Source organism: Borostomias antarcticus (assembly GCF_949987555.1).
Source record: "Borostomias antarcticus genome assembly, chromosome: 33".
NCBI classification, from domain to species: Eukaryota; Metazoa; Chordata; class Actinopteri; order Stomiiformes; family Stomiidae; genus Borostomias; species Borostomias antarcticus.
The window spans coordinates 1,577,140-1,591,268 of record NC_140266.1 but is presented as its reverse complement, the minus strand read 5'-3'; the positions used below and the strand labels follow the sequence as shown (position 1 = coordinate 1,591,268).

Genomic DNA, 14,129 nt, shown 5'->3' with positions numbered 1-14,129 from the left:
GAGAATGTCATATGTGTGCGTGTGTGTATGTGTGCGCATGCGTATGTGAGAGAATGTCCATATGTGTGTGCGTATGTGAGAGAATGTCCATATGTGTGGAGTGTGTGCGTGGTGTGCGTCCTCTTGTGTGTGTGTGTTACTCTTAACCCCCAGTGGGACTGCTGAACTAGTCAGAGAAAATAAACCATCGTGTTGGACCTCATTCACACTGTTTGTCCAACCAACTGCCAAGAACAGCAGAACAACACTGAGAGAGAGCTGCTCCAGAGAAAGACCAGCCCCCTCACCCTGGACATGACGCCCCACGACGGACGTCCCTCCGCTGGACAAATAATCACACAATCATGCCTGAAGGACCTTAGAGGCGAAGTGTCCTTCTTTATAGACGGACACTTCCTTCCATATTAACACGTGTTCCTGTTCGCTGTGAGGCCCCAGGCCTTCCTCCCTCAGGCCCCTCGCAGTCCAGGCTCTACCGTTCCTCAGGCCTGGTCCCTACAGAACCATGGTCCCTACAGAACCTTGGTCCCTACAGAACCTGAGTCCCTACAGAACCTTGGTCCCTACAGAACCTGAGTCCCTACGGAACCTGAGTCCCGCCCTACAGAACCTGAGTCCCGCCCTACAGAACCTGAGTCCCTACGGAACCTGAGTCCCTACAGAACCTGAGTTCTTACAGAACCTGAGTTCCTACAGAACCTGAGTCCCTCCCTACAGTACCTGAGCTCCTACCTTAGCTACCTAGTCCCAGCCCAGGCCTACCCAAGCCCAACCTCATGCCTAGTCCCAGCCCAGGCCTACCCAAGCCCAACCTCATGCCTAGTCCCAGCCCAGGCCTACCCAAGCACATCCTCAGGCCTAGTCCCCAGCCCAGGCCTACCCAAGCCCAACCCCAGGCCTAGTCCCCAGCCCAGGCCTACCCAAGCCCAACCCCAGGCCTAGTCCCAGCCCAGGCCTACCCAAGCCTAACCTCAGGCCTAGTCCCAGCCCAGGCCTACCCAAGCCCAACCTCAGGCCTAGTCCCAGCCCAGGCGTACCAAGCCTAACCTCAGGCCTAGTCCCAGCCCAGGCCTACCCAAGCCCAACCTCAGGCCTAGTTCCAGCCCAGGCCTACCCAAGCCTAACCTCAGTCCTAGTCCCAGCCCAGGCCTACCCAAGCACAACCTCAGGCCTAGTCCCAGCCCAGGCCTACCCAAGCACAACCTCAGGCCTAGTCCCAGCCCAGGCCTACCCAAGCCTAACCTGTCCTAGTCCCAGCCCAGGCCTACCCAAGCCTAACGTCAGGTCCCTCCCAGGACCCACCTCAGGCTCTACCTCAGGCCCGGTTCTTCTCCTACCTCAGGCAGGAGGAAATGAGCACCTCTCTGGGAGCGCCCCGGCCTAATCAGGCCTCTCCATGTTCTCCAGTAATCCTACATACTCTTCTCATTACCAAAACATGTGTCTCCCATTTCACATTCCCAGCCTCTCTCTCTCTCCCTCTCTCTCTCTCTCCCTCTCTCTTACAAATGCCTTTGTGTCCTTTATCGAGGTCTAGTGATGCTAATTAATCATCCCCGTTCTCTCTCTTCCCCTGGCTGGGCGGTTGGGTTCTCTCGTCTCATCATAGTGAGGCTGTGTGATATAAATATATATATAACTATATTCCAGAGCAGGTTTTACAGGCTTTTACACTTTCCTCACTCGTGAGAATTGAATATCGAGCCAACCATGCGCATCGCATTAAAATTAACCCTCATCGTGATATAACCCAAGAGCATCAACAAGAGTCGTATATCATGTGAAACCTACAGCCTACTGGAACGTTGTCAAACATTGATATTCCTATAGTCAAATTCAAATCGTGTTTGAGTTGTTGCATTTCCTGCAGTCGCCCTCATCTTATCTCCCCTGAGGGTCAACATGTGGCACCAATGAGACCAGTATCAGCTTCCCAAATCTTGGCAATTACACTTGACTCAGAGCTAGTCTTTAATGCCTTGGCAGTTACAAACATCCTGGTATTTTGGACCTCATTTCAAACAGGGGCACAGCTTTGATGAGCCAGGAGAGTCGGGGAGGAGGAGTGTTTGATGCTTATTTGTGACTGGATGTGGTTACTTTGTGAATGAAGATCTCCTGTAATCTACCGAGGGGAGAAAAAACAACAAGTAGAATGAGCGTCAAGCTACGACCCCTCGTTCAAAGGCTTGATCTTCTGAAGCACAAGTGTGTGTGTGCGTGTGTGTGTGTGTGTGTAGTATAATTAGAAAGCGAAAGACAGACGTCAAACCTTTCCAAATAATTCATGAATATCAAAAGCAGTTTCATTTCAAAGTTCTGTGTCTAATAGAGTTCAGTCACGTGTTCCGTTTAGAACCAACTGTTAAAACCGTCTGAATTATGAGCTTGAAACAGGCAGTGAAGTGAAGTTCAGCGCACACTCACACAACTGGCTGTCCTCGGTACCGGAGAAGCACACGTCCCAGATATCACAGCAGGGTCAGCGTCTGCTCAAAGCACACAGTGTTCCAGAAGGGCTGAATTGTACGTCGGGACTGTGCAACTTTGTCTGTGTGCGTATCTGGAGGACCCAGAGGGTCTGGCTGAGGAGGAGGAGGAGTGTGTGTGTGTGTGTGTGTGTGTGTGTGCGTGTGAGCCAGGACAGGGTGTGTGTGTGTGTGTGTGTGTGTGTGTGTGTGTGTGTGTGTGCGCGTGTGAGCCAGGACAGGGTGTGTGTGTGTGTGTGTGTTTGTGTGTGTGTGCATGAGCCAGTATAAGGTGTGTGTGTGTGTGTGTGTGTGTGTGTGTGTGTGTGTGTGTGTGTGTCTGTGTGCGCGCATGAGCCAGTGTGTGTGAGTGCACGGGTGCGTTCATGTGTGTATGTGTATGTATGTATGTGTGTGCATGTGTGTGTGTGGTGGAGATGGAGGTCGAGCGTGTTGAGGGGCCTCTGGACTGTGGTGGTTGATGGGATAGTGGAGGCAGCGAGGCTGTCTGGCTGGAGGCTGCTGGAGGTTGCTGGAGGCTCTCTCCCTGGCCTCACGTTGTTTTCCTGAATGCCTTTCCTGTTTCCCTCCCAGCAGCGTCTGTCGCGGAGCGACCCTCTGAAACACTACCACATGTTATGACATTACTGAGCTGGAACTTAGTGGATCCTTCTTTCTTTTTGTTGTAAACAGCAGAGCCTGTTCACACTTGGTCCAAGTTTCACAGAGAGAGAGAGAGAGAGAGAGAGAGCCAGAGAGAGAGAGAGAGCCAGAGAGAGAGAGAGAGACAAAGAGGGAGAGAGAGGGCCAAAGAGAGAGAGAGACAGAAAGAGAGACAGAAATAGAGAGAGAGAGACAGAGACAGGCAGACAGAGAGAGAGAGAGAGAGAGAGAGAGACAGAGAGAGAGAGAGAGAGAGAGAGGGAGAGAGAGAGAGAGAGAGAGAGAGAGAGAGAGAGAGAGAGAGACAGGGAGAGAGAGAGCCAGAGAGAGAGCCAGAGAGAGAGAGAGAGAGAGAGACAGGGAGAGAGAGAGGGACAGAGAGAGAGAGAGAGACAGGGAGAGAGAGAGAGACAGAGAGAGAGAGAGCCAGAGAGAGAGAGAGACAGAGAGAGAGAGAGACAGAGCCAGACAGAGAGAGAGAGAGCGACAGGAAGAGAGAGAGACAGAGAGAGAACATGCATTGATGATCACACACAAGGAATCCTGGCCCCTCTGGTTTCAGTTGAGAGGCGAATCGTGGCAGCGAGGAGGAGGAATGCCCCAACGACACCCCGGAGAAAAGGTGCCAAGCGCCAGTGAACACATGCGTTTAACACTCCTGCCTTCAACAGACATGAGGCATGTCCTTCCAAGGAAATCTTTGTTCAGCCACTCAGCGGCTTGACGAGTTCTCCAGCCGCAGGACGGATCTGCTGGCTCACTCACACACCCGCCCGCCGAACCCCAAAACCGCTCCCTCGCCAAGAGCCCCGGCCGCAGTCACAGAAGCGCTCTAGAGCCTTCAAAAAAAACAACTGGAGGGTTCATAGATAAATCAACTCCCTTTTGCTCCAGTTCAAGGAAGAACAACCCCCCCCTACCGCCCCCCCAACACCAAACAGAAGCCGACATGCCCCCCCCCGCCCCCCCACCCCCAGCAGCAGCAGCCTCCAAGATAGATGAGCGAGCATCCTCTGATCTGACCTACAGGCTCCCTACACACGTGGCTGTAGTTGACCCCTGGTCTTCCCAGCCAGCATCCCCTAGTGATGGATGGTGGACACCTTCCTCCCTCCCTTCCTTCCTTCCTTCCTCCCTTCCTCCCTCCTCCTCCTCCTCTTCCCAGAGAAGTGTCTGTCTGCTAGCTACAAACACCACCCTGTCAGACACACATTTGCTGACGAAGGTATACTTTAAGATAAGGCTTTAAGATAGTCGGGGGAACTGCCTGCCACTGATTGGCTGTTTAGATGTCATGACAAGAAATTATGCTCTAATCTAACTGCCATGACACAGACGGCTGGGAACCTGCAATGTGACTGTATAGCCTAGGAATATGATCAGCATACATCTATTTCCTGGTCTGGCAGAACTGAATTTGCCAATGTGCCTACAGAGATACAGCCTGGCACTCGGACCGAACTGCCATGTCGTTTTACTTCATTCTGTCTGAACGAGCTCCCATTGCAGCAGTTTTCTGACGGGCGTGGCCTCATAGGGAGTCCTCAGCCATTAGTTCCTCCCCTAACCAATCACATCGCACAGTTTAATTCCGTCATCTCATTCAAAGGACGCCGATTGGCCCGGTTGGAATTCCAACCAAGAAATCACTCTGGATGAGAGACTTTCCAGATCCTAAATCACATTAAAAAAAATTAAAGCAGGCGTGTGATTCAGGGGCTGGAAACAGGCTAATAGAGAGAGTGACATTTATCAAAACCGTCCAAAGCCACAGCAAGAGAATGTCTTTCATAAAGCAACAGAACAGGGATTAGCCTGCTTGACACAGCCAGCACGCACTGAGAAAACGACATTCATTTCCCTTACGGAGATGAAAAAGCCAGTACACTTCCTCACCATATCAAGTCTCAAGTCATCCTAAATAAAATCTCTGTGTTTCTCCGAAGCGGGGCCACTACAGAGGGGGTCGGCCCCTGACCCGGGCCCCCAGCCTTACAGACTAAATGAGATATGAGAAACAGGAAGACATCCTGTGTGCTCCCTGCCAGGTAAGGCCGGTCTCATAGCACAGCGATCTTCCAGATGATATTACCACACAATGCATTTCTTCATAGGGAAAGAAAGGGCTTGTGGGATTTGGAGTGTAGTGTTTCATGCCGTAAGAATGCTCTAGGACCCTGGGGCTTCCAGCCCTGAGTAAGGTACCGGGACACGAGCCTGCCCCTCTAATGGAACACCCGGAAGACTGCCATGAGACACTGGAGACACACAGGCACACTACACTAACATACAAACACACATACACACACACACACACACGCACACATACACACATACACACACACACGCGCACACACACGCACACACTGAAAGGAGAGACCAAAGGACACACAGGCACAGTACACTAACATACAAACACACAAACACACACACACACACACACACAAACACACACACACACACACACAATGAATGGAGAGACCAAAGGACTCACAGGCACAGTACACTAACATACAAACACACACACACACACACACAAAGTAACTAACGCTCAAACACACACACAAATGCACTGGCACACACAACACATGTCCCACTCTAGTCACATCTAGCATCTATTTTACAACACAACTCTGCTGATTTGGCCGACTAATCAATGGAGCATTTTGTTTGTCGCCGGGGTCAGTCTGGCCTTGACCCCGCGGCGCTCTCTATTCCCTGAAGCCTTTGAAGAGGCCAACTGTGTAATCTCAATCTCTGCTCTCTGGCCGTCATGGCAGGAACAGCCTTGGGGCAGCAGATCCTTGATGAGGCAGCAGGAAAGAGTCGCTAATTGATTGTAATGACTTCAATCTGTCAGGAGCGGCCGAGTCGGCTCAGATCTGGGCCACGCTGGGCCGAGGTGTGATAGCCAGGGCTGGACTAGGCTGAGGTGGGCTAGCCAGGGATGGGGCTAGCCAGGGCTGGACTAGGCTGAGGTGGGCTAGCCAGGGATGGGGCTAGCCAGGGCTGGACTAGGCTGAGGTGGGCTAGCCAGGGATGGGGCTAGCCAGGGCTGGACTAGGCTGAGGTGGGCTAGCCAGGGCTGGACTAGGCTGAGGTGGGTTAGCCAGGGCTGGGGTTAGCCAGGGCTGGGCTAGGCTGGGCTGAGTTGGGCTAGCCAGGATTGGGCTAGGCTAGGCTGAAGTGGGCTAGCTAGGGCGTTGCTAGGCTGAGGTGGGCTAGCCAGGGCTGGGCTAGGCTGAGGTGGACTAGCCAGGGTTGGGGTTAGCCAGGGCTGGGCTAGGCTAGGCTGAGGTTGGGCCGAGCTTGTCCGTATCACCACGACGAGCACCACAAAATCCAACCAAGCTCGAAAAAAAACAACTCTATCAAGCCAGAAGCCCACTTTTTCCATTTCCGCCATAACTTGAAATAATTCATTTCTACGCCTGCGCTTTCATAAAACCCCCTCAACATCTCCAAGGGCCAACAGAGCGTCGCGGGGCCGATCAGCGGCACCCCGCCGGGGCCAAGAGACACACTGGGTTTTTAATTCACTTTTAACATACCTCCCGTTTACCAGCGACCCTCCCGCCTTTCTCCCCGAACAGCGGGACGCAGGGGGGGGACAGCGCTCGTCAAAGGCACCAGAGAATCTGAAAGGCCTCATTCACAAGCACCAGGACCAGAGACCCCGCCACGATTCAGAACTAGCCAACCAGAGACTTTCCCACAGCGGACACACAAAACTGCCTCCAAGGTTACGAGCTGGTTGGGTGGTTTTCAATGCTCCCCGAAAGGAAGTGCGGGGAATAACTCGCACCCCCGTTTCTCCCCCTCCCGTCTATGAACTGAACACACGCTCTCTTTAGTTCGCTTCTCTCGCCCGCTCTACGCACCGCCGACGAACACTAGGACACACACCTCCCGAATATCATTCATATGCAGCCAGATGTTGTTACATAAAAAAGTATAAGTGAAAGAGGAAAATGGGGGGGTGATTCTTTGAGCCTCTGGTTGAGAGAGAGGGGGGGAGAGAGAGAGAGAGAGAGAGAGAGAGAGAGAGAGAGAGAGGGAGAGAGAGAGAGGGAGAGAGAGGGGGAAAGAGAGAGAGAGGGAGAGAGAGAGGGAGAGAGGGGGAGAGAGAGGGGGAAAGAGAGAGAGAGGGAGAGAGAGAGGGATAGAGAGGGAGAGAGAGGAAGAGCGAGAGAGACAGAGAGCGAGAGAGAGTGATGGGCAGGTAGGTAGGTGGGTATCTTGTCAAGCCAGGGCCTGTGTGAGAACCCAGGCCCACCATTATAGGAGACTTGGCCGGCTCTGTGTTTGTGTATGTCTGGAGGCATTATAGAACATTTCCCTTGTTCTACGGCCATCCCTTTAACACTGTAAATCAGCAGCAGGCCATCGGTGGGGACCGGAACGCAACACACTCACTTCCCACAAGAATTGATTCTCTGCTTCGTACATCAACCCCACCGAGAGCTCCTCCCACACCGCTGGGTCCGGTCCACTCTGACTGAGCCGAACACAGCCAGATGAGATGACCCGGGTTATTGGAACCCTCACCATCTAGTTTTGTTCTTCTGGGTCTCAGAAGGGGCCCTTATCAGCTGTAGTCTACCTAGGTCCAAAACATCTTCTGAAACCCAACTGTCATTCCCACATGCCTGTTGCACTCTTCAACTACATCATTTCAAAATGATGTGGAAGTTCGTTTTGTAGCTTTGGCTGACATGGTGATTCCACACTGACTGCAAGAATAACTTCTAAACCAGATGTGGGGGAATGGGAATTCTCAGCTGGTAATATCCGTCCAATAATGAGTACTGGCTTGAGAGAGTCAGTTTTCCTTTCTTTTTCTTGTTCTTTTTTTCTTTTCTTTCACAGAATTGTGCGATAGAAAGTGTGTAGGCCTATTACAAAAGCAGCTTCCATTCTCCTCCAGGAATGGAGGATTTGGCTCACTCTGTGAACACCGCACATGAATTTGTAGTCATCTTCTTAGCGAGCCCCATGGTGCGCCCGGGACAAAACACGCATTCAGGTCCCGGCACCGGGAGATCCGGATGACAAGAGCTTTAATCCAGAGCCAGTCTCCCTGGCCCCCGGGGGACCTCCAGACCCAGTCTCCCTGGCCCCCGGGGGACCTCCAGACCCGCTCGCCTCACCGGGACCCGGCCAGACGGCACTTTGCTGGACCAGGTTCTCTTTAAACCTCATCGGAACTAAAACACAACTAAGCCGTTTCAACAGCCATAAAAAACATACATTTCCACTATGGAAAACCACGTTGAACTATGTTGCATTATATCCAATGTTGTCAGTGGTGAGATCATGGCGCGCTCTACTTATATTATAAAACAGTATCGTGTTACTGTTAAGCTACTGATGACTAAAAGTCTACCTGACACCTGCAAAATAGTGTTTATTTTAGCCGCGGAGGTCTAGCATCCTCAAAAGCGTTTGAAGTGGCTGTTGAAGGAGGTGGCCTGGGGTTCGAGGGAGGAAGTGGCCAGGAATTTTAATAGAGCACACAGTCCCTTGACTTCCTATGGGAGATCACTTCAAAGGAAGCCGTGCCCCGGTGCAGACAATGCGTTTTAGGGCAATCAGTCACTCAATAGAGCCCGGGTCACACACAAACAAGCGGATAAAGACAACACAACACAACGAGGGGGGGGGGGACTGTTCATACCCTGCTGAGAGAATAGCAAAGTAACACGACTATTTGTTTTTGTTCGGGGGGAATATTAAATAAACTAACATTGTTACTTACTTTCTCCAGATCTGACGGATCACTTAAGGTATTAGATAAAATAAAGATAAAATAATATTTGCGTTAAAATAACAGTAGGTGACTGAGAGGACAGTTCATATGTCAAACAATTTGACTGGGACACATTTGCCTCTCGCTTGATTTGAATTAAAAGTCCCCCCCTTCCAGAACTATCGATAAGGCCTATTTCTACGAGATCAGGATGGTCTCACCAGGCTATAACCTACTTCCACGAGATGAGGATGGTCTCACCAGGCTATAACCTACTTCCACGAGATCAGGATGGTCTCACCAGGCTATAACCTACTTCCACGAGATCAGGATGGTCTCACCGGGCTATAACCTGCTTCCACAGCTTTTTCCAGGGCTGTCTTAGGCTATTTCAGACAACACCGTTGTAATAGGTGAAGATACCGTGTGACATCAGCGAGCATAAGGTAACAGCTCAGCTGATCTTCACATTAACCTACGCTTTTACACTATTGCATGATTAATTATATCCTTAACTTTCCTAACATTGTCTAAAATGCCAAGGTGAATGCAAGAAATTATGTTGTGGGCAGGTAAGTAGGCGAGTCTTGTCTAACCTACGAGTTTGTAAACCCTGAAGCGCACTAAAACTTTTGAGTCACTCGACGCAGCGCACGGTTGGATTTCATGTTTTACCTTGTAGTTGCATCTGTCCGAGCTTCCTTTCTTGGTGCCAGTGGCCGGCGACGCAGAGTAGTTATTAAAGAAAAGGTATAAAGTTATTAGTAGGTGAAATAGTCGCACAGCCATCCCCCCTCTAGTCCATCCAGACCATCTGATCCCGACTGAGTTGCGCAGCTCCGGAGTGGGTTGTTATCTGAGGAGTGCAGACGGAGTGCGGGCTCCCGCAAGGTGGGGCTGTAGGCAGCCTATAGCCTACCACGACGTTTGGTCAACCTTTTGGTGACTGCACGTAAGCAGAGATTCAGCCCACTCTGCATTCATCATAAATTATGTGCTTCCTCGGGTAAGTCGGACTAGAACTTTACAGGAAGTTTAACAGCGCAGGTAACACCCCGTTCCGATCACACCTGGGCCGTATTCTTTATAAGAGACGCGCTCACTAAACGTCACCTAACACAGACGCCTAATTGGTTATTCCCTGAGATAATTGAGTTGATTTAAAATAGTTTAATATACAAAATAAAAATAAAAACCCTTGTCTATTCTGCTATTACGCTTAAATATCACAAAACGCCTAGGGTCTAGGATAGTCAAAATCCCACATGACGGCATTGTCCAAAACAGTACATGACTGACAATCGTGTTCACGGGCAAGTCTATCCAATTTCTCAAACATATGACATTACGATCAAAGAGGCCGTTTACTCCAAAGCAGCATGGGAAAGCGGAGCATGTGGGACAGTTGTCTGTACAGCTACACCCATCTCCCATTTCAGGTGCGCTTGGGTTTCCATTGAAGTCATCATGAGAAAGAAAGATTCCCCCTTAGGTGCTGCGAATAGAGCAGCCTGTTGTCATTCATTCCAGATAATTGAAATCTGCTGTGATCAAAAATTGAAACCATCCACTCTGTGTGGGGGTGAATAGCCTACTATAGCCTACTATATCCAATAACGTTAGACTGAGAACAATTTGTGAAGTGGGGGAAAATAGACAACTTTTTAAAGAAAGTGGGAGAACCCTTTAGTAAGAGACCTGGGAGAAGAGAGACGTGGCATTAGCACCCCCCTGTGGCATCATCTGAAACTGCAACCACACTGACAGCGAGCCAGAGCCTACTGTAGACGGGTGGGCTATAAATGAACAAATCATGAATTACACTTTGTTAATCCTCTTGGGGGAAAAATCACCCCTGCATTGACCTCTGCTGGACTGCTGGGTTACAGCACGGGGGAGCAATTCGGGGTTCAGTGTCTTGAAGACGGTCTTTCTGACGCCCCCAAGTGCCAGACAGCCTACCAGATCACTAAAATCATATGAACTAGTTCACTGGGATGTTTTGATTCAATAGAAGAGCACATCCTATGAGGAAGTGGCGTGCTAGTGGTGGAACGGGGCAACTGGTATGGATGGAGGCAGACCTGCTTTTGTCCGGCGCTTGGCGGCGGTCTTTCCGGGGGCCTGCAGGACCCCCTCCCCCCCGTCCTCCCCCCCCCGCTGCTCCTTTGTCTCTCACACTCTCAGCTTTTAATTACACGGCTCTGCCTCGGAGACAAATTGGTTCCCCTAGGGGCTTTCCTCCCGACAATGAGCAGGGGCCGAGATGAGCTTAACTCTGCAGCCTCCTCAGGATGTTCAATGGGGGAGAAAGCACAATTACCTGTTACCACCATGGCCTGTTTGACATGCTGCATAGCATCCTAGCCTAGCCCAAGGTTAACTCGTTTAATGCATTAGCCTGCATCGTAGTTACTGGGTAGGAAAGAAAATAATAATGGTCTGATCTGTTTATTAAAACTTTAAGACATGTTGGACAAATTGTAATCGTATGATGATGTTCTTATATTAATATCCAATATTGCACAAACAAGAAGAGAGAGAGAGAGAGAGAGAAAGAGAGATGGAATTAAAAAACTGAGTGTATATTATTGTTCTCCCTCCTTTGTGTTGAGATCAGCGATGACGTTCTTCACCATGAGGAACTGAGACTCTCTGTGGGAACGTTTCAGCTTGGCCCGGCGGTTCTGGAACCAGATCTGAGCACGAGGGGGCGACAGGTTAGATATTTTCAATGTCCCAGAACTGGACAATTTGGCTACAGCAAAAACAACGACAAGATGATGCACATTTTAAAAAAAGGACAACATTACAGTGCACTGTTTCATGTTTGTGGTGCCAACCTGGCGTCGGACAGTCTTGATTGTTTTGATGAGGCAATAATAGGCCCCAGTCTGAAAGTGAATTTTGAGGTAACTGTCCCTTTCGAGCCAGACCCACCTGTATCCTGTCCTCCTCCAGCTGCAGTCTGTGAGCTACATGCTCTCTGGTCTCGATCCCTGGGTAGGAGTTGATGTGGAACACGCTCTCCAGCACCTCAATCTGACAACAACACACAATAAATCACATTGTTATTGATCCTGTATTAATCCAGGTTTATTTCACTGAGATGTGCATCTCTTTTTTCAGAAGACATCTGCCCAGGGGTTAGGGTTAGGACATAAACGATAAACACATCTAGGGGATACAACTCATTACTAATGTTAAAACCAGTGGGCAGAAAAGAAAACAGAAATAATAGCATCTAAGCTGATGTAGGCTATAATACTTTTAAAAATCAAAATACTAAAATATTAATATCTCGCGAGATATCATTAGCCTACCTGAGCGTTGGTGAATGCCGTGCGAGGTCTGCGCCCGATGTGCCAGTTCAATGATCTCTTGTGTGAATCCGGAAAGTTTTGTTTACAGCTGAGACTATTTTCCAAAGTCCTCCTCGTTCCTGACGAGGCCTCCGATGCTCGGACTGTGATGTGATGCGGTTTCGTCGGTCCCACCTCTGAAATGCATATACAGTAGCCTAATGCATCAGCAACCCAGCAAACACACAACGTCAGGGAGACGTTCAGATCATGTCTTAATAACGTCCGTCGGTACAGAACCCCATTTGTTCGTCTGCTGGACCCCTCAATATTCAAACGTCTGGCCTGGACCCCTCTAAGACGTCTGTGGACGTGCAGAACGGGTTCAATATCTGAACGTTAAAAAAAACATTCATTCTGGCTCCTAATTGGATGTCTTTGTACGTCCGAAAAAGACAAAAAAGACATCTAAAAGACGTCTTTTAGACGTGTCTTTGCTCAGTGGGAATTTACGGAAGAATAAATAAATGCACAGCCGAGGCCCTTTGGTCAACTTCAAAACTGTCCCAAACTTTTTTTTTTCTTTGAGAAACTCACCTGTCCAAGGTCGATATAACTTCAAGGACACATCGCGCTGGACCCGTCTGTCCAAATCCAACCCAAGGATGCTGTCTATAGTGAATATTGATCTGTCCTCAACCCTCATTTGATTTGACGCAGCCATGGTCTCACACACAACCTCGCTCGGTTTCTGTCAGTCAAGTGTTCAGGTGACGACTTGTAGACAGACTTAAGGCTTATTTTATACGTCACTAATTAAAATTACAGGTTCTAAACCGTTTAGCATTTGAATTGATGACCCCTCCCTCCCCCATTGTGTGACATGAGGCGTTGCAGGTGAACTCATTGCGATGCACCAGGTGGCCTAGAAGGAAAGGTGTTATCTTTTTCACTACACCAAATCCTTTAACCCCAATATGAACTGAAACAAAACACCCGCATTCTTTTCTTCAAAACTACTAAGGTATAACATCGACTCGTTTGTTCCTAAAAATGAACCTTTTCAACTGTGCAGTCAGTCATCACTCATCAGTAAGTGGAGTCATTCAAGTATAATCCCAGTTAAATTTTTGCCATGGAAATTTAAACTAATAATAATAATAATCCTCTAATACTATTAGGTTAATCCTACTGAATAGTCCCTCATCCTCCAGTTGTAATGCATACCAGAGGGTAAATCGTAACAGGGGAAAACAAAAGCCGTCAGCTGAAGCCTCAGCGGCGGGTTGACATGTGGGTGGAAATCCCTGTGTAGAAGAACTGTTCCTCTCGGATCGACCTATTCACGCGAGATTAGTCGACCTATTCACGAGATTAGTCGACCTATTCACGAGATTAGTCGTCACTTAACGACAGCTTTAAACTAACAGCGCGCGCTTGTTTATTTATCCAATTCCCAAGGATGGAGTCAGATCCGGGGCGCTCGCGCCGCTCTGAAACAACGCCATCACAAATAAAATGTCGACACGTTTGAATTAATGTCCATTTGTCGTTAAAAAGCTTTTATTATGACACTGCAACAAGAATCAATTATGTATTTACAGTAAACATGATAATGTCCCTCCACCTGCATACATAAAGTGCAGCTCCCTATCAACATTTGAGTCACACATTATTTTATTTTAATCTTACTACACCTTTGTAAAAAAAAAAAAAGAATGCAAATAAATAAAAAAAATGAAAAATAAAAACAAAAACTTTTGGGATCATTTATACTTGAAACATAATTTTCACTGTGTTGATATTGTGTTCTTTCACAATAATGCAGCCCACTGTGTGCTGTGTGAGATGTGCGGTAGGACAATCCAAGCACCGGGTCAATCGAACTGCACAGAACGCCCCGCTGCAAACACACACAGCTCTTTCACTGGAAGGGTCTGAGAACAA

The 14,129-nt window shown here is 49.1% G+C and overlaps 2 protein-coding genes across 2 annotated transcripts in view; both read right to left on the bottom strand.

Annotated features, from left to right (window-relative positions):
• The window catches only part of il17rd (interleukin 17 receptor D), a gene marked incomplete at both ends in the record, with an annotated part of 15,478 nt that extends 7,145 nt beyond the window's left edge, over nucleotides 1-8,333 (bottom strand). The window contains one exon of the mRNA XM_084460697.1: nucleotides 8,282-8,333. Within this exon, the coding sequence (XP_084316823.1) occupies nucleotides 8,282-8,333 (52 nt within the window). The remainder of the gene's footprint in view (nucleotides 1-8,281) is intronic.
• Nucleotides 8,334-11,468: 3,135 nt separating this feature from the next.
• Nucleotides 11,469-12,906, bottom strand: hesx1 (HESX homeobox 1; the record flags this gene model as incomplete). Its single annotated transcript, XM_084460696.1, has 4 exons — nucleotides 11,469-11,579; nucleotides 11,821-11,922; nucleotides 12,204-12,346; nucleotides 12,780-12,906. 4 exons carry the CDS (start codon nucleotides 12,904-12,906, stop codon nucleotides 11,469-11,471), a joined length of 483 nt encoding a protein of 160 aa, XP_084316822.1.
• Between the last annotated feature and the right edge of the window lie 1,223 nt (nucleotides 12,907-14,129).